This window comes from Mustela putorius, unplaced genomic scaffold (genome assembly GCF_011764305.1).
Source record: "Mustela putorius furo isolate JIRA1106 unplaced genomic scaffold, ASM1176430v1.1 tig00000196_pilon_pilon_pilon, whole genome shotgun sequence".
NCBI classification, from domain to species: Eukaryota; Metazoa; Chordata; class Mammalia; order Carnivora; family Mustelidae; genus Mustela; species Mustela putorius.
Genome location: NW_025421310.1, coordinates 8670010 through 8688903, shown reverse-complemented (window position 1 = coordinate 8688903; position 18894 = coordinate 8670010). Strand labels below are relative to the sequence as shown.

The 18894-nt window shown below is 44.1% G+C and overlaps 2 protein-coding genes across 2 annotated transcripts; both read right to left on the bottom strand.

Moving 5' to 3' along the window:
- Positions 1-10446: 10446 nt before the first annotated feature.
- On the bottom strand, positions 10447-12000 carry LOC101671430 (protein FRG2-like). The gene is made up of 4 exons (XM_013049644.1): positions 11820-12000; positions 11491-11565; positions 11201-11278; positions 10447-10919 (listed from the first exon to the last, which is right to left on the bottom strand). Exons 1-4 carry the CDS (start codon positions 11998-12000, stop codon positions 10447-10449), a joined length of 807 nt encoding a protein of 268 aa, XP_012905098.1.
- A 5567-nt stretch (positions 12001-17567) lies between these two features.
- Positions 17568-18557, bottom strand: LOC101671133 (vomeronasal type-1 receptor 4-like). The gene has a single exon (XM_004779911.2). It carries the CDS (start codon positions 18510-18512, stop codon positions 17568-17570), a length of 945 nt encoding a protein of 314 aa, XP_004779968.1. The 5' UTR covers positions 18513-18557.
- Between the last annotated feature and the right edge of the window lie 337 nt (positions 18558-18894).

Sequence of the window (18894 nt, the reverse complement as noted above, 5' to 3'; positions counted from 1 at the left end):
GGAACATTCTCCAGAATAGATCACATCCTCGGTCCTAAATCAGGACTCAACCGGTATCAAAAGATTGGGATCATTCCCTGCATATTTTCAGACCACAATGCTCTAAAGCTAGAACTCAACCACAAAAGGAAGTTTGGAAAGAACCCAAATACATGGAGACTAAACAGTATCCTTCTAAAGAATGAATGGGTCAACCGGGAAATTAAAGAAGAATTGAAAAAAATCATGGAAACAAATGATAATGAAAACACAACGGTTCAAAATCTGTGGGACACAACAAAGGCAGTCCTGAGAGGAAAATATATAGCGGTACAAGCCTTTCTCAAGAAACAAGAAAGGTCTCAGGTACACAACCTAACCCTACACCTAAAGGAGCTGGAGAAAGAACAAGAAAGAAACCCTAAGCCCAGCAGGAGAAGAGAAATCATAAAGATCAGAGCAGAAATCAATGAAATAGAAACCAAAAAAACAATAGAACAAATCAACGAAACTAGGAGCTGGTTCTTTGAAAGAATTAATAAAATTGATAAACCCCTGGCCCGACTTATCAAAAAGAAAAGAGAAAGGACCCAAATAAATAAAATCATGAATGAAAGAGGAGAGATCACAACTAACACCAAAGAAATACAAACTATTATAAGAACATACTATGAGCAACTCTACGGCAATAAATTTGACAATCTGGAAGAAATGGATGCATTCCTAGAAACATATAAACTACCACAACTGAACCAGGAAGAAATAGAAAGCCTGAACAGACCCATAACCAGTAAGGAGATTGAAACAGTCATTAAAAATCTCCAAACAAACAAAAGCCCAGGGCCAGACGGCTTTCCGGGGGAATTCTACCAAACATTTAAAGAAGAACTAATTCCTATTCTCCTGAAACTGTTCCAAAAAATAGAAATGGAAGGAAAACTTCCAAACTCATTTTATGAGGCCAGCATCACCTTGATCCCAAAACCAGACAAGGATCCCACCAAAAAAGAGAGCTATAGACCGATATCCTTGATGAACACAGATGCGAAAATACTCAACAAAATACTAGCCAATAGGATTCAACAGTACATTAAAAAGATTATTCACCACGACCAAGTAGGATTTATTCCAGGGCTGCAAGGTTGGTTCAACATCCGCAAATCAGTCAATGTGATACAACACATCAATAAAAGAAAGAACAAGAACCATATGATACTCTCAATAGATGCTGAAAAAGCATTTGACAAAGTACAACATCCCTTCCTGATCAAAACTCTTCAAAGTGTAGGGATAGAGGGCACATACCTCAATATCATCAAAGCCATCTATGAAAAACCCACCGCAAATATCATTCTCAATGGAGAAAAACTGAAAGCTTTTCCGCTAAGGTCAGGAACACGGCAGGGATGTCCATTATCACCACTGCTATTCAACATTGTACTAGAGGTCCTAGCCTCAGCAATCAGACAACAAAAGGAAATTAAAGGCATCCAAATCGGCAAAGAAGAAGTCAAATTATCACTCTTCGCAGATGATATGATACTATATGTGGAAAACCCAAAAGAATGCACTCCCAAACTGCTAGAACTTATACAGGAATTCAGTAAAGTGTCAGGATATAAAATCAATGCACAGAAATCAGTTGCATTTCTCTACACCAACAGCAAGACAGAAGAAAGAGATATTAAGGAGTCAATCCCATTTACAATTGCATCCAAAACCATAAGATACCTAGGAATAAACCTAACCAAAGAGACACAGAATCTATACTCAGAAAACTATAAAAAGTACTCATGAAAGAAATTGAGGAAGACACAAAGAAATGGAAAAATGTTCCATGCTCCTGGATTGGAAGAATAAATATTGTGAAAATGTCTATGCTACCTAAAGCAATCTACACATTTAATGCAATTCCTATCAAAGTACCATCCATCTTTTTCAAAGAAATGGAACAAATAATTCTAAAATTTATATGGAACCAGAAAAGACCTCGAATAGCCAAAGGGATATTGAAAAAGAAAGCCAATGTTGGTGGCATCACAATTCCGGACTTCAAGCTCTATTACAAAGCTGTCATCATCAAGACAGCATGGTACTGGCACAAAAACAGACACATAGATCAATGGAACAGAATAGAGAGCCCAGAAATAGACCCTCAAATCTATGGTCAACTAATCTTCGACAAAGCAGGAAAGAATGTCCAATGGAAAAAAGACAGCCTTTTCAATAAATGGTGCTGGGAAAATTGGACAGCCACATGCAGAAAAATGAAATTGGACCATTTCCTTACACCACACACGAAAATAGACTCCAAATGGATGAAGGACCTCAATGTACGAAAGGAATCCATCAAAATCCTTGAGAACACGGGCAGCAACCTCTTCGACCTCTGCCGCAGCAACATCCTCCTAGGAACAACGCAAAAGGCAAGGGAAGCAAGGGAAAAAATGAACTACTGGGATTTCATCAAGATCAAAAGCTTTTGCACAGCAAAGGAAACAGTTCACAAAATCAAAAGACAACTGACAGAATGGGAGAAGATATTTGCAAACGACATATCAGATAAAGGACTAGTGTCCAGAATCTATAAAGAACTTAGCAAACTCAACACCCAAAGAACAAATAATCCAATCAAGAAATGGGCAGAAGACATGAACAGACATTTCTGCAAAGAAGACATCCAGATGGCGAACAGACACATGAAAAAGTGCTCCATATCACTCGGCATCAGGGAAATACAAATCAAAAACCACAATGAGATATCACCTCACACCAGTCAGAATGGCTAAAATCAACAAGTCAGGAAATGACAGATGCTGGCGAGGATGCGGAGAAAGGGGAACCCTCCTACACTGTTGGTGGGAATGCAAGCTGGTGCAGCCACTCTGGAAAACAGCATGGAGGTTCCTCAAAATGTTGAAAATAGAACTGCCCTATGACCCAGCAATTGCACTATTGGGTATTTACCCTAAAGATACAAATGTAGTGATCCAAAGGGACACATGCACCCGAATGTTTATAGCAGCAATGTCCACAATAGCCAAACTATGGAAAGAACCTAGATGTCCATCAACAGATGAATGGATCAAGAAGATGTGGTATATATACACAATGGAATACTATGCAGCCATCAAAAGAAATGAAATCTTGCCATTTGCAACAACGTGGATGGAACTAGAGCGTATCATGCTTAGCGAAATAAGTCAAGCAGAGAAAGACAACTATCATATGATCTCCCTGATATGAGGAAGTGGTGATGCAACATGGAGGCTTAAGTGGGTAGAAGAATAAATGAAACAAGATGGGATTGGGAGGGAGACAAACCATAAGTGACTCTTAATCTCACAAAACAAACTGAGGGTTGCCGGGGGGAGGGGGTTTGGGAGAAGGGGGTGGGATTATGGACATTGGGGAGGGTATGTGATTTGGTGAGTGCTGTGAAGTGTGTAAACCTGGTGATTCACAGACCTGTACCCCTGGGGATAAAAATATATGTTTATAAAAATAAAAAAAATTAAAAAAAAAAAAAAAAAAAAAAAAAAAAAAAAAAGATTACACTAAGTTCCAAAATATCTGTCACCCAGTACCCCAAATGTTACCATCTTAAGTTTACCATAGTTCATCTGTCAAAACCAAGGAGCCAACAGTGGTGTGCTACTATTACGTAAACTCCAGACATTCTTTACATTTCAGTTGTTTTAACAGCATCATTTTTCTCATCAGGATCCAGTCCAGGACCATGTAGTCATCCCGTCTCCCCCAGGCTCTTCTGCTCTGTGACATTTTCTCAGACCTTCTGTGTTGATTGTGATGGGTTTGAGGAGCAGTGGTCTTGTAGGTTTTAGAATGCCTCTAAAGTTGAATTTGTCTGAAGTGTTTCTCATGGGCAAATTGGGTTTATGGGTTTTTCAGAAGAGTATCACATCTCATCACAGTATCTGGCCTGAGAGGTTCATGCAATTAACATGAGTCATCTTGCATGGTGTTAATCTTGAGCAGTTAGTTAAGGCATGTTTACCAGGTTCTCCAATGTAAAATTTCTCTGCATGCCTTTCCAGAGTCTGTTCTTTGGGAGACTGTAACCGTAGCCCACAGTAGTGTGGGGGGAGAGAGGAGAAGTGCTTGAGGGTGGGGGGGGGGGTTGAGTTAAGCTCCACCTCCTGGAGGGCTAAGTAACCCCATATATTATTTGCCGTTCTTCTGTATGGAAGCTGTGTCACTTCTCCCTCCTTTATTTGTTTCTTCAATTCCTTTATACGTCTTTTATACTTTGTGCTATAATTCAATAGTATGTAACGTATTTTGTTGCTTAAATTGTTCCAGCTTTGGTCACTGAGAGCCATGGTATAATAAAATACATACATATGTGTATATGCACATATATGCAGGTACATCTGGTCTTTGTCTCAGGTTTTGGGCTCAGAGCTCCAAAACCTTTCAGATTTTCTGAGTGGTGGGAGCGTCTGTATTATACTAAGGAGGCAACTATGGGTAGGGGTGGGGAACCCCTGGTTCCCCACATAGCTTTAGAACGGAGGACTGAAATGAACAACTTTGGAAGACCAGCTGCATGGTTGGACTGAAACACTCAGCTGCCCAACCTCTGGGGAGCGGAAGGAGGCTGACTGGGGCTTGGGTTGCGGCAGACGACCCTCATTTAATCAACCATGCCTACTTAATGAAACCTTAATTTAAACCTCTGGAGAAGCTCCAGGGAATTTCTTGGTGGGGAGCAGAAGCTACTCTGTGGGCAACCCTTCCAGATCTCGCTCTGTGGATGCCTTCCTGTGGCTCCTTATTGCTGTCCTTTATAATCAAATGATGTCCAATCACAAAACTAAAACCATTTATTCAAAGGAAGACCACCTTTGATCTCGGGAGGACAGAGCTTCCTCACAAGGGGGCGCTCTTCCTGAAGGGTTTGGGGTGAGAGCACGTTTTGGAAGAGGCCGTCCAGACACCAGGTGTGATTGAGGAGGAGGTCAGGGACTTCCTCGGGAAGCCGCAGGCGCTGTTTCCCCCAGTGGGGTCAGCTGGAGTCCGCGGATTGTCATTGGTGTGTGTTAGGTTTCCTTGCCCATGTTCCACGTAGGGGCAGGCAGGCTTAGGTGTATCTGTGATGTGCGTTGGGCCTCTGTTTTATGGGTGCCGATACACGAATTAACTTTATCCAGGATCACCAGACGTACAGCACTTTCCTGAGTTCTGTGAATCTTCCCAGCCAATCTCCAGCCTGGGGGGAGTGTGGGAAGCCCTTGCATTTGTAGCCAGCCGCCAGATGCCCCAGTCTGGGAATACCTCCCTAGCAGGCAGTGACTTGGGACAGGGATTAGTCTTGGGAAGGACCTCGCCTTTAACTTGCGGGGTCTGTACTAACGGAGAATGTCAGAATTACGTGGAATTGCAGGACATCCTGTTGGTATCAGAGCACTGTTGACAGGGTGCCGAACAAGAACCCTTTCAGGTTTGGCTACTGTGTCCCTTTGATATGTCTTCAGTTTTTTTTTTTTTTTTTATTTAATTTATTTATGTGAGAGAGAGTTTGCGCTGAAGCACACAGGTTGGGGGAGGGCAGAGGCATGGGGAGAAACAGACTCCTCATTGAGCAGGGAGTTGACTTGGGGCTCAATCCCAGGACCCTGAGATCATGACTTGAACTGAAGGCAGACCCTTAATCACGCTGAACCAGCTGACCACCCAGGCGGCCCCCAGTTTTCTTGCTTTTTGAGCACTTCCTTACTCTTACGTTTTGTCACTGCAAGATGCTCCAGGCTCCTCTTGTATCTTCCCGCCATCTCTCTAAGGAGCCTTTGGTTAGAGAACAGCGTTAGATACAAGACTGTGGGTGCTTGGTGAGTGCTGGACCTTCTCCTTGCTCCTGGCATTTCATTGCTGTTAGGCCCTCTGAGCAGACCGACCTGTGAAATCTTTGTCGGCACATGCACGTGTAGTTTTCTCTTTATCTACCTGTCTACTTGCATCTCTACAGCTAAACATATGTTCACATGTCCCTGACTCTGACCCAGTACCTCAGGTTCATTTTAGCCTCCCCCCACCTTGCTTTTCTGTATCTATCTGCATTCATTGCTTGTTATGACACAACATGCCTTTAAGAGTTTTGTGCCCTCCACACTCCCATGCTGTCTGCACACCACCTGACCCTGGTCCCTTAGTCCTCATTTGAACCCCACTCTTTCGACGCCCCTGCGACATGCCAAGTTGGCCCCTGGCAATGCTCACGGCACTTTAAAATACTGCATGTGGTGGGGCACCTGGGTGGCTCAGTGGGTTAAATCCTCTGCCTTCAGCTCAGGTCACGATCCCGGGGTCCTGGGATCGGGCCCCACATCGGGCTCTCTGCTCGGGGGGGGGGGGCCTGCTTCTCTTCCTTTCTCTCTGCCTGCCTCTCTGCCTACTTGTGATCTCTCTGTCAAATAAATAAATAAAATATTAAAAAAAAAACTTTAAAATACTGCATGTGGCAAGTATCATTTTTGTGGGTTGTTGCAGGGATGGACGGAGTGGACAAGTTGGAAGTGCCCCTTTCCCCCCATCTTCAGGCATCCAAGGTGAGGGGATGCCTTTATTCTTACACACATGACCACATTATTGAGACACACACGTGCATGCTGACCTTGAATGAGATCGTATACATGGGACTGGGAACGTGAGCATCGGGACGAGGGTGTGTAAATGTGATTATGTGCTTGCATTTGATGAATTTGTGCATGAGTGTGAGTTCCCTGTGGAGTGTGAGTGTGTGTATGTGTGTGGGGGTATACCACTGTGCATTTGCGTGTATGTTGTACATTTGCGTGGGAGTTTGCACCTGTGTGTAACGTTTGTGTATTTGTGTGTCTGGGAACTAAGGGTGTCCAGCACTATGGCTCTAATCTCTAACTTGGATACGGGGAGTATTCGATAGTGGGCAGGGACCAAATTGTGTATTTGTGTGTGGGAAAGACAAAGGATTAATGTGAATTCATGTGTCTTAATTGATTATAAAAGCAATCAGAGCTGATTACCGAAAACTCAGCAAAAATGCAGCTGTGGAATGATGTGGTAACCACCCAAAGCTATTTAAATGGGTACTGGGTCGTATGAAAGTTAAAGGAATGACAGGATCTGCCCTTTTAACCATCAGATCCTGGGGCCCCTGGGTGGCTTAGTCCGGTAAACATTTGCCTTACGCTCAGGTCATGATCCCAGGGTCCTGGGATCAAGTCTCCTGTCGGGCTCTCTGCTCTGTCTGCTTCTCCCTCTGCCTCTCTCTCTCATGAATAAATAAATAAAATCTTAAAAATAAATGGCCATCTGGGGGCGCCTGGGTGGCTCAGTGGGTTAAAGCCTCTGCCTTCGGCTCAGGTCATGATACCAGGGTCCTGGGATCGAGCCCCACATTGGGCTCTCTGCTCCACGGGGAGCCTGCTTCCTCCTCTCTCTCTCTCTCTCTGCCTGCCTGTCTGCCTACTTGTGATCTCTGTCTGTCAAATAAATAAATTTTTTAAAAGTCTTTAAAAAATTGGGGCGCCTGGGTGGCTCAGTGGGTTAAGCCGCTGCCTTCGGCTCAGGTCATGATACCAGGGTCCTGGGATCGAGGCCCACATCGGGCTCTCTGCTCAGCAGGGAGCCTGCTTCCTCCTCTCTCTCTCTCTGCCTGCCTCTCTGCCTACTTGTGATCTCTCTCTGTCAAATAAATAAATAAAATCTTAAAAAAAAAAGTCTTTAAAAAATTAAAAAAATAAATGGCCATCTGATCCTGGTGCTTTCATTTGTGAGGTTCTCATAAACTTCTCCCCTTTGGTAGATACTGCTCTGTTTAGACTTTCTGTTACCACTAGGGAGATCAATATTGGTAAAGCATATTTTCCTAACAAATTTCCATATCATCTGCACTTTCACATAAATTGGCACTGACTTGTGCAAATAAGTCCAGTGATTCCTGATATAAATTATCATCGCATGTTCTCTTTGATTATAACTCTGCAAATCTTTTTCCGGCACTTTGTCTGATTTCATTTCTATGCTTATAACTTAAATGATAGGGCATCCCAGTGGTCTGAATATTAGAAGGAACTCTATTTTGGGTAGAATTCCTCAGCAGAGCAGAGAAACCAGTGAAATTCGGGTGTTTCACTGACAGTCCTTCTGCACAGGTCAGCATTTCCTGCCCTTCCCCTGAACACTGTCTACCTCCAGGGCTTATGGAAAAGAGAAAGTCCCTCCCAAACACTTAAGTGATGCTAACTTGGAATTTGTAATTCTTTTTTGGCAAGTAGCAACTGGGGAAAAAAAATAGTTTTCCAACCAAATTCTCAGTTCCCCAAGTCTGACCTCTCTCCGCTGCTACAGGTGAAATGATTTTTGCAGTTCAGCGGGGAGGGGAGCTCACTGAAGCACGGACTTCTGTCTTGGGATCTGGCTGCCTCCCTCTCATACGGGATGCCTTGACCTTCACGCGGAGCCCCCTGTCCTGGCAGCAGGAGGGCGTCAGTGTGTATTTTCTATTTCAATTTGTTAGGCAGAGTCTGTATTGAAAAGAGGTTCTTTTTGGTCATGCGGTTGTATTTTTTCATTGGACTTTTGCCTTGTTATAGGATGTGAAGAGTAAATCATTTTTTTTAAGATTTTTATTTATTTATTTATTTATTTGACGGAGAGAGGGAACACAAGCAGGGGGAGTGAGAGAGGGAGAAGCAGGCTTCCCACTGAGCAGGGAGCCGGATGCAGGGCTCGATCCCAGAACCCTGGGATCATGACCTGAGCCAAAGGCAGATGTTTAGGGACTGAGCCACTCAGGCACCCCAGTGAATCAATTTCTTACCTATGTGGTGGTAATAATCAAGTTCTCAAACCCCAAGTAGGAATGATGCCATCCCCAATATTTTCTTGCTTATTAACTTTCGCAAATACTTTGGTCTATTTTTGAATTTTTATCTCTACTGATCGGTCTTATTCAAGAAATAACATGTTTCACAGAGCTAGCTAGCCTTAGTTTTTTCTTTTTTCTTTGTTTTTCAGAACACTGAACATGAGATCTACCCTCTTAAAGGATTTTTAAGTGCACAGCACGTTGGTGACCATATATACAATTTTATACAAATCTCTGAAGCCTATTTATCTTGCTTAACTAAAACTTTATCCTCATTTTTTTCCTTTTTCAGACTTTTCTTTCCTGTCCTTCTTTGTATTTTCATCTGTAGGATTATTTTTGCAACAACATGCCTAGCTCCAATGAGTAACTGATGGTATCTGTATCAGGACCAGATTGAATTTATATAGCTTAGAGACTGATGTTTGATAATATGGAATTTTCCTACCAAAGAACAGTGATGTGATTTTTACATTTGTTGATGTCGACTTTCATATCTTTCAGAAATTTTATATGGTTTCTCATATACATTTTATATATTTTATTGGATTATATTCCCAGATATTTTATTTATTTTATTTTGTTGTATTAGTATTTAAAATTTTTGGTTTTTTGACTCTTTTGTAATTGCATCCCCAACCCCCAAATATAACTTGCAATTGTGATTTTTTTTTCACATATGCAGGCATTTGTTTTGTATAATTTGAAGCCATGCCATGGGTTCAAACTGATTTGTAATATATTATCATTGAATTGCCCCATTCATTGGGATAATTAACTATCCCCTCCCAAAAAAAAAGAGCTGCTAGGTGGAGGAAAGCCAAGGTGGAAATGAAGTAGAGGTGAAAAGAAAGCAGTCTTCTAACCCACCCCTCCATAAAACAAACTCCATCTGGATAAGGAGAATACATGAGATTAATTTTTATTTCATTACATGTGATATGGAAATTATGAACCAAGATAAGATAATAACCAAAAATGTTTATTTTTCTTACATAAAGTTATATACATTATATGATTAAAGACTGCATGGTCCCAGTATAAAATACAAATAGGAAACTATATAAAATAAAATATATTAAAAATGACTAAATTAATTTTAATATCCTCTCATAAATAGGACAACTTGAAATCTATAAAATAGAAGAAAACAAAATTAGGTGTATAATATGAGCCGGCTGTAAGAATAAATACATACAGTCAATAACATTAGTATAGCTTGACTCGGGTTTTATATAAAATAACTGAAAAGGGAACAGAAATGACCTGGTGACTTCACCATGATTTCATCAAACTGAACAATACAGCCATCTCTCCCCAGGGAATGGTACCCTAGGCCTGTGGCCTCAGTCCAGGATCAAAGGGGAGGCTATAAGTATGCTTCCTTCACTACACGTTAAAATACACAATACATATGGATTACACCCTGGTATATGTTCTCATTATAAAATAACGCTGGGCTGTCCCAAGATACTCGAAATACACGAAAATGCCTAACATGACATTTAAGCCTCTATCTCCCCATTCCGAGTCCATGTTTCGAGGACCTTTCCGTGGACCACCCCAGGTTCTATCCTTCAGGGACACACTGTGTCTCAAACACGCTCTGCCGCCCCAGGCTTGTCCTCCGCCCCCCGCGGGAGTCCTCCGGGGCTCGGCTGCGGGCCCGGCATGAGCCAGCTCTCTGCAGGGAAGACGTAGGCCGCCTGGTGGGCCATGGTGTAGACAGTCTGCAAGGCCGCGCACAGGGGCCCCCAGAGCTCCCCGAGCCCCGAGGGCTGCTCCCAGGTCAGCGGGGAGTGCTCCCGCTGCTCGCACGCCTGGGCGATGTCCTGATGGATGGCCTCAGACAGGGCGCGCACGGCGGTCACCAGCTTCTTGCGCAGGGGAGGCGGCCGGTTTCCCGGGGACCTGTATCTGCGGCGCCCGCTGCGCCCCGCGCCCCGCGCCCCTTGTCTCCTGGGGCCGGCACCCGCGGTCTCCTCGCTCTCGCCGCCGCGATCCCCGTCGGGCGTCCTCCGTGTCCTCCTTCCCTGAGTGACACTGCGCTTGTCTGCGAGAGAGACCCCTGCAGAGGAAGCACGCGGTGAACTACCAGCCAGACCACCCAGGGACACCCCCCCCCCCAGCCATTCCCTCGGGGGAACTCCCCCTGTCTCCTACTCAGTTCCGCCCCTTCCCTTGGTGGGATGAGGCGACGCCGTGCCCATCCAGGGTCCCCAGATGTCCCCTGGATTGCAGAGTCTGCTAACTCGCTTGGGCAACTCAACAGCCCCTTCTGTGCCCACGCCCTGCACGTGTGACCCGCTTTTCTGTCGGCACCCCTCCGGGCCCAGAGCTAGAGCCCACCTGTTCCGGCACAGGTGCCGTCGCTGGAACCGATTTTCCTCTTCCTGGAGCCCTCCTGACTGCAGCAGCCTTCCGATTCTGGGGACAGAAAGTCTTGTGACTGCTCCGGCAGGACACCTCACCCCCGGGCCATCCTGGACACACAGGACCAAAGCTAGCAACCAGAACTAGTTCCCAGCTGTTCCTCGAGTCCGGGATCTGCAAGGGGGCCGCAGAACTCCCAGTCCCCTGACCGGGAGACTGAGCTACCCCACCTCCTGTCCCTCCTCCCCAGGAAAGTCAGCTCCTACCTGGTCCAGAGATACCGCCGACTCTTTTGAGCTCAGCTTCCTGGGCATGCTCCTCATCAGTCTGTGGCTCTGACCCTAGCGGAAAAAGGAGTTTAGGTGAGTGGCCTCCCCCGAAGCCCGCACAACTCCGCAGTCCCGCCCTGCTCCGGCTTTGTGGACGGTCTTCTCGACGGAGGTTGTTCAGTGTCCCAGGCGGACCACAGCAGTGTGGTTCCGGGGATCACTGCCATGTTTCTCAACCTCCCGAGGGCTGGGTGACATTTCCCATCACCTATCTCAAGAAAAAACCCTCCTTCCAGCCTCCCTGCGCGAACTGCCGGGATCACTACCTTGCCTCTGGGTGCGGCTCTCTCTTGACGGGGAAGAGAATGTCTCCTCTTTCCCTTCGAGTGGTTTCTCCGCTACACCTGAGCCCTTTGCTTTACAGGAATTCTGATGGCAGGGCGGCTGGTCCGCGGGGTGTCGCGTGGAGGGGCTGCGTGGGTCTGAGCCTCCAGTTTCTGAGCCCATCTCGATGCCCACAAGGAGGATCCTCTCTCCGCGACGCTCGGACTGTGGAGTGTGGACCCTCCTCTAGGACCTGCCTTTTATAGGCCCCTCCGCGGGGCGGGGCTCGCTCCTATTGGCTGGAAAAAGGCCACCTTCCTGGCGCTGCTCAGAACTCGCGCTGATCTCGAAGAAGGGGTGTGGGTGGCTGTGCCTTCGAGCGGAGCCCGGCACAGTCAGGGGAGACTTCTGCAGGGCCCTGTCGTGGTGTTAGAAAGCAGGACAGCAAAGCCAGGGGAAGAGGGACTGGAAGACAGGGGACGCCTCCCTATCTTACTCCTGGCCCAGCTCCCACCCACAGCCGTTGAAGACCCTGCTAGATCTGTTGCTTTTAACACGGTGAAATGAGAAGCGAGCGCTGCCCAGGAAGGGTACAGGGATGACGTAGCTTCATCGAAGGGGTGTCTTCCATGCAATGAAAAACACGTTTTCAGTATTCTTGTCACTATAATTTTATTCTGTATAAGTCACAGGAAAATCAGACCTTAAAACGAGAAAATGTCTACCAGACCCATTACTGAAATGGAGTTATCTCTCTCCCGCGTTCCCGTTCTTGGCGAAAGAGAGCAGGAACTCGGCCCTGGATCTGTAAGGACTGGATGACTCTGTAGGAAAATTTACAAGTCAGTCTTACCTATGAGTATCTGACAAATACATCTTTGTGTAAACATGAAGCCAGCAATGAACCAAAAATAATTGATGGTGAAGATAGTTTCCCAATATTGATTTATTCAATACGGACATTTCAAGAATTCACACAATTAAAGAAAATAAAGTGAATCTCTACCCTTAAGATCACTTCAAGATATGTCGGCGTTTTGGCAGTCCTTTTTTTTTTTAATTTTTAAAGATTTTATTATTATTATTTTTTTCTGACAGACAGAGATCACAAATAGGCAGAGCAGCAGGCAGAGAGAGACAGGAGGAAGCAGGCTCCTTGCTGAGCAGAGAGCCTGATATGAGGCTCAATCCCAGGACCCTGGAATCAGGACCCGAGCAGAAGGCAGAGGCTTTAACCCACTGAGCCACCCAGGTGCCCCGTTTTGGCAGTCTCGTACCATCCACTCCAAACTTTTCCTTTGGGATCAGGATTGGGTGGGAAATGGAGCTGGAATACTTTGATGAAATCCTGGAATTCTGTATTTCTCTAATAAACAGGATGTGAGCCATAAGATTCATCTCTAGTAAATAATTACTCAAGTATATAAAAGATAATAAAAAGGGCACCTGAATGGCTTAGTTGGTTAAGCATCTGCCTTTGGCACAGGTCATGATCCTGGAGTCCCAGGAGTCTGGCTCCTTGCTCAGTGGGGAGTCTGCATCTCCCTCTGCCCCTCACCCCCCTTGTGTGTACTTTCTCTCTATCTTTCTCTCTCTTCCTCCCTCCCTCTCAACTACTTAAATAAAATCTTTTTAAAAAGACTCGCAGGCTCTCACAACACAGCATGCTGCCCTGAACATACTTGGGCTGTGTTCTCATTTGCTATGATCTTTGCTGTTGCTACCAACAGGAAGGGAGGAACTAAATTTCTGCATCATCATGCTCATGCATCTTCATGTTTAAACAGGTTTTTTTTTTCATTTTTTAAGATTTTATAATTTATTTATTTTGAGAGAATGAGGGAGAGCACAAGGGCAGGGTGAGGGGCAGAGGGAGAAGCAGACTCCCCCTTGAGCAGGGAGTTGAACGTGGGGCTCAATCCCAGGACTCCGGGATCATGACCTGAACCAAAGGCAGATGCTTGACCTACTGAGGCGCCCCCCTGCATCTCCATGTTTAGCGACCCTGGCAGCATTACCAGCAGGAGGAAAATATTAATGACAACAAGTGCCCAATGAATAGGATCAGAGACTAAAACCGAAAGTCCGGTTCATCGACACAAGTAAATAACTGACCAACAGTGGGGAAACGGAATGAACTAGAGGTAGATGTGTAAAAAGAGGATTTTCCAGAAACAACTGAGAGTAAAGTCACAATACAGAATTAAACAGTCTATCGATGAGTGTACATGTCTTGCACTTGCAGGAAGTAATATATATATAGCTTTAAAAGTACAATTGTATATGTTAAAATTTCTTACATGCTTGGAAATGAGACCTATCAAATTATGGTTGATGATATCAGATACACAGAAGCGAGGTAAAATAAAAATGCAGAGGAAAAATAAACAGGAAATAAATAATCCCTTTATATCTTGGGAGATGATTCGATCAAAGTTGGTTGTGTCATGTTGATTAGGTCAGCACCAGTGCTCAGAGGGGCTCCTCCAGCAACATAAAGACCCTGAAGCTTCCCTTTATCCTCATCCTTCCTCAGCCATCCTGGAAGCTGCATGAGTCCCCTGGAATTTGCTCAGCATTCGCAATCCGAGCGGGTAAGGACTGCTGAATCATTATCATCATCTTGAGACCTTTTGATCTTTTCTCCTTGTGTCCCTATTTAAGATTTTTTTTTTTTTTGACAGAGAGGGAGAACACAATTGGGGGTACTGGCAGGCAGAGGGAAAGGGAGAAGCAGGCTCCCCGAGGAGCTGGAAGCCAGATGTGGGTCTCGATCCCAGGACCCTGAGATCATGGCCTGAGCGACAGGCAGACTCTTAACTGACTGAGCCACCCAGACACCCCTGTAAGGGGATTATCTTCAAATTCCAGGTTAACCAAAGGGATTCCTGACATATACGTATTCTTCTTCGTTTTTGTGCTGTTATTTGCATGTCCACCAGTAACGGCTGTGGGGGCATTTCTGAGCACGTGATCGAGTGCCTTCTAGCTAGTAGAATCATATGCAGGAATATGCATCTTTCAAATTTGATAAAGACTCCCTAATTGTCTCTCAAAAAGTCACTGATCTTTGATATTCCCTACATGCGTGTATGAAATGGTGTGTTTCTACTAATCTCAGAAAGAGACCATATCGGCAAACTTATCTATCTATCTACCAGTAGGCTCCACACCCAGCATGGAATCTAGTGTGGGGCTAGAACTCATGACCCTGAGATCAAGACCTCAGCCAAAATCAAGAGTCAAACACAACCAACAGAGCCACCCAAATGTCCCATCAGGCTTTTAACTTAAAAAGCTGATGGTCACAAAACAAATGAGATATTTTGCAATTTACTTTTCTCTGACCACCACTGAAGATGGATACCTCTTGTGAATGGTGCGAGGCGATATCTCATTGTGGTTTTGATTTGCATTTCCCTGATGGTAAATGATGGTGAACGTCTTTTCATGTGTCTGTTTGCCATCTGTATGTCATTTTTAGAAAAATATCTATTCAGAGGGCGCCTGGGTGGCTCAGTGGGTTAAAGCCTCTGCCTTCGGCTCAGGTCATGATCTCAGGGTCTTGGGATCGAGCTCCATATCGGGCTCTCTGCTCAGTGGGGAGCCTGCTTCCTGGCGCCCCCCCAACCCCGCCTGTCTCTCTGCCTACTTGTGATCTCTGTCTGTAAATTAAAAAAAAAAAAAAAAGAAAAAAAGAAAAATATTTCTTCCGGTCTTCTGCACATTTTTAAACCAGGTTTTTTCGTGGTTGAGTTGTATGGGTTCTTTATGTATTTTGGTTATTAACCCCTTATTAGCTATGTCATTTGCAAATATCTTCTCCTATGCAGTTGGTTACTTGATGAGTTTTCTTTTTTTTTAATTGTCACCACTCATCTCTCAGTGAAAACAAGTTTTTGTGTTCTCCTTTGTCCCAACCCAGGTCCCTTTGTCTATTTCTACATTAAATGTTTTAAATATGCTAATATTCCTCCATGTAATCATATTTTAAATACTACTATCTCTTTAAGGATGTGACCTACAAGTTTTATAACTTAGTTCAGAATGTTCCTAACTGAACCTAAATTTGCACTCCACCTTCACCCCATGCTACTTCATTACCACATGAGAACATTTTCTTTTCTTTTTTAAAAGATTGTATTTATTTTTATTTATTTTTTTCTTATTCTTAACTGATTTAATAGATAACTATTCAGACACATGAAAAAATGTTCATCATCATTAGCCATCAGGGAGAGTCAAATCAAAAACCACATTGAGATACCACCTTACACCAGTTAGAATGGCCAAAATTGACATGGCAAGAAACATAAATGTTGGAGAGGATGTGGAGAAAGGGGAACCCTCTTACACTGTTGATGGGAATGCAAGTTGGTGCGGCCACTTTGGAAAACGGTGTGGAGTTTCCTCAAAAAATTAAACATAGAGCTTCCCTATGACCCTGCAATTGCACTACTGGGTATTTACCCCAAAGATACAGATGTAGTGAAAAGAAGGGCCATTGGCACCCCAGTGTTCATAGCAGCAATGGCCACAGTCGCCAAACTGTGGAAAGAGCGAGATGCGCTTCAACAAATGAATGGATAAAGAAGATGTGGTGTATATACACAGTGGTATATTACTCAGCCATCAGAAAGGATGAATACCCAACTTCTGCTTCAGTATGGATGGGACTGGAGGAGATTATGCTGAGTGAAGTAAGTCAAGTAGAGAAAGTCAATTATCATATGGTTTCACTTACTTGTGGAACATAAGGAATAGCATGGAGGACATTAGGAGAAGGAAGGGAAAAATGAAGGGAAGGGTGGGAATCAGAAGGAGAATGAACCATGAGAGACTATGGACTCTGAGAAACAAACTGAGGGTTTTGGGATGGGTTAGCCCAGTGATGGGTGTTAAGGAGAGCACAGACTGCACGGAGCACTGGGTGTTATATGCAAACTCTGAATCATGGAACACTGCATAAAAAATTAATGAGGTACTCTATGGTGACTAATGTAGCATAATATAAAAAAAAGATAACTTCAAACTCAAACTAGGAACAGCATACTGGCTGATTAGAGCTGATGGATAAGAAAATAAATGATAGCAATATTATAAGGGTTGGGAGGGAGGAATTGGGAATATTCTGTCCTGAGTTACCTTCACTATCTGTAATGTGGTAAAGTGTTACCTGTATTTATTTGACAGAAAGCTTAAGAGAGCACAGGTAGGGAGAGCAGCAGAGGAAGAAGCAGGCTCCCTGCTCAATGTGCGCCTCGATCCCAGGACCCTGGGTTCATGATCTGAGCTAAAAGGCAGATGCTTAACCAGCTGAGCCACCCAGGCGCCCAAGAACATTTTCTTCTTTACTTTCTTGAATACCATCTTACATGTTAAATTCTCTTGAATCTTTTCCAAAAATTCGAAGATTAGTCAATTTCTGGATATATTTAATTTGTCAAATTAAAAGTTACACACTTGAAGACCTCCCCACAATCTCTATATTGTTTCAAGAACAACTTTTTAATTGCACAAATTCCAAATTACTTCACTAGAAGTGTGAATAAAATTTCAGTTATGTAAGTATTTTCATAACAATTCCATAATATTTCATTTACATTTATTATTACTATTTACTGTTTCTTATGGGAAAGAAGCTCATTCTGGCTTGCTGACCTCTCTCTTGATTTTTACATAATGCTTGCAGTTTGGAGGTTTGGGGGTTGAATGAATAGATAAGCATACACTATGCAAGAACATACAATTTACATATTTGTCATGGGTTTAGTGGGTGTTGCATTCCTCATCCAGGCTAAGTAGAACCTGAACACACTGGAGATACAGTTCATGAGAATAAAGGGACAGGCACTTGGGAAACATCCATTGATCAAGGCAGAGATGCTTACCAGCAACCAACTTGGATCATCGAAGAGAATAATGCAGACTTGGAAGATGGAGGAAAGGGAGTAGAAGGACACAAAGGTGCTCATCAGGACAAGGATGCTCTGGGTGGCTCTGGACTCAGCAGAGGATCTGGGGGAGACATTGTTAAGCCTGTGAATGTGTTGGACCCGCTGCCTGTGCCTGTTCAGGATGAAAACCATGGAGCTGCTGGCCCAGATCATGAGTCCTAAACATAAAACATCAGTGAATGATAACAGTGCTGCTTGTACCAATTGTGTGATTTTGTTACTACGTATCACAGAACAGTATCCCAAATCCTTTCTCACCGAGATGCTCCTGTTGCTCCATTTGCCAATCACATGGATAGGAAAAAGGATATTTGCCAGCATGTAGAGGGCCCAGCACAGGAATATGGAGAAGTCAATATGCTTGAGAGCTTTCCTTTTAAGTTTTGTCCAACTTGAGTCCCTGGGGCTGATCGTGATGGCCTGGAAGACACTCAAGAGGCAGGTGCCGCCTAGGGACACACCCCTGCTCACTCTGTGAAGATAGAAAAGAAGTTTGCATCCAAAATCACTTGGAAAACTGTTCCACCCAAAAGCTGCCATTGTCTGAGGGACTCCTTTACAGAGGAGGAATAAGGAGTTGGCTACAGTCAGGTGTTTAGCAATCAAATCTGTGGGCCTCAACCTGCACCTAGTGAAGTAAAGGAGGAGATAATGGTAAAGAAGACAGAAGTTCCCCAGGATTCCAACCATGGTCTGGATTAAGAAGATCACTCCTATGACCAGATCCCTGGAGGCCATCCTGCCAGTTTCCAGCCACTGAGATTTGTCTTCAGAACCAGAGGATCCTGCATGGGAATATGAGGTGTGGGCTTCAAGCATCATGTCAACTAAAATCCAATATTATCCACTTATTATTCGTTTTGCCTTAGAAATGGTGCTGGGGAACTGGATATCCACATGTAAAAGGGTGAAATTGGGCCCCAGTCTTACAGCATACAAAAAAATCAACTCAAAATGTATTAAAGACTTAAATATAAGTTGTGAAACTGTAAAACCCCTTTAAGGAAACATAGAGGAAAATCTTTTTGGCGTTGGTCTCGGCCATGATTTCCTGGATCTGACACCAGCAGGAAAGCAAACAAAATGAAACAAAAAGATGAGTGGTGCTATATAAAACAAA

Coding starts and splice junctions, on each gene's coding strand:
- LOC101671430 (XM_013049644.1), bottom strand. CDS start 12,000: ATGGGCTCAGAAACTGGAGGCTCAGACCCACGCAGCCCCTCCACGCGA. Junction 11,279..11,490: donor CGGCGGTATCTCTGGACCAG/GTAGGAGCTGAC, acceptor TTCTGTCCCCAG/AATCGGAAGGCTGCTGCAGT. Junction 10,920..11,200: donor CGGCACCTGTGCCGGAACAG/GTGGGCTCTAGC, acceptor CTTCCTCTGCAG/GGGTCTCTCTCGCAGACAAG.
- LOC101671133 (XM_004779911.2), bottom strand. CDS start 18,512: ATGGCCTCCAGGGATCTGGTCATAGGAGTGATCTTCTTAATCCAGACC.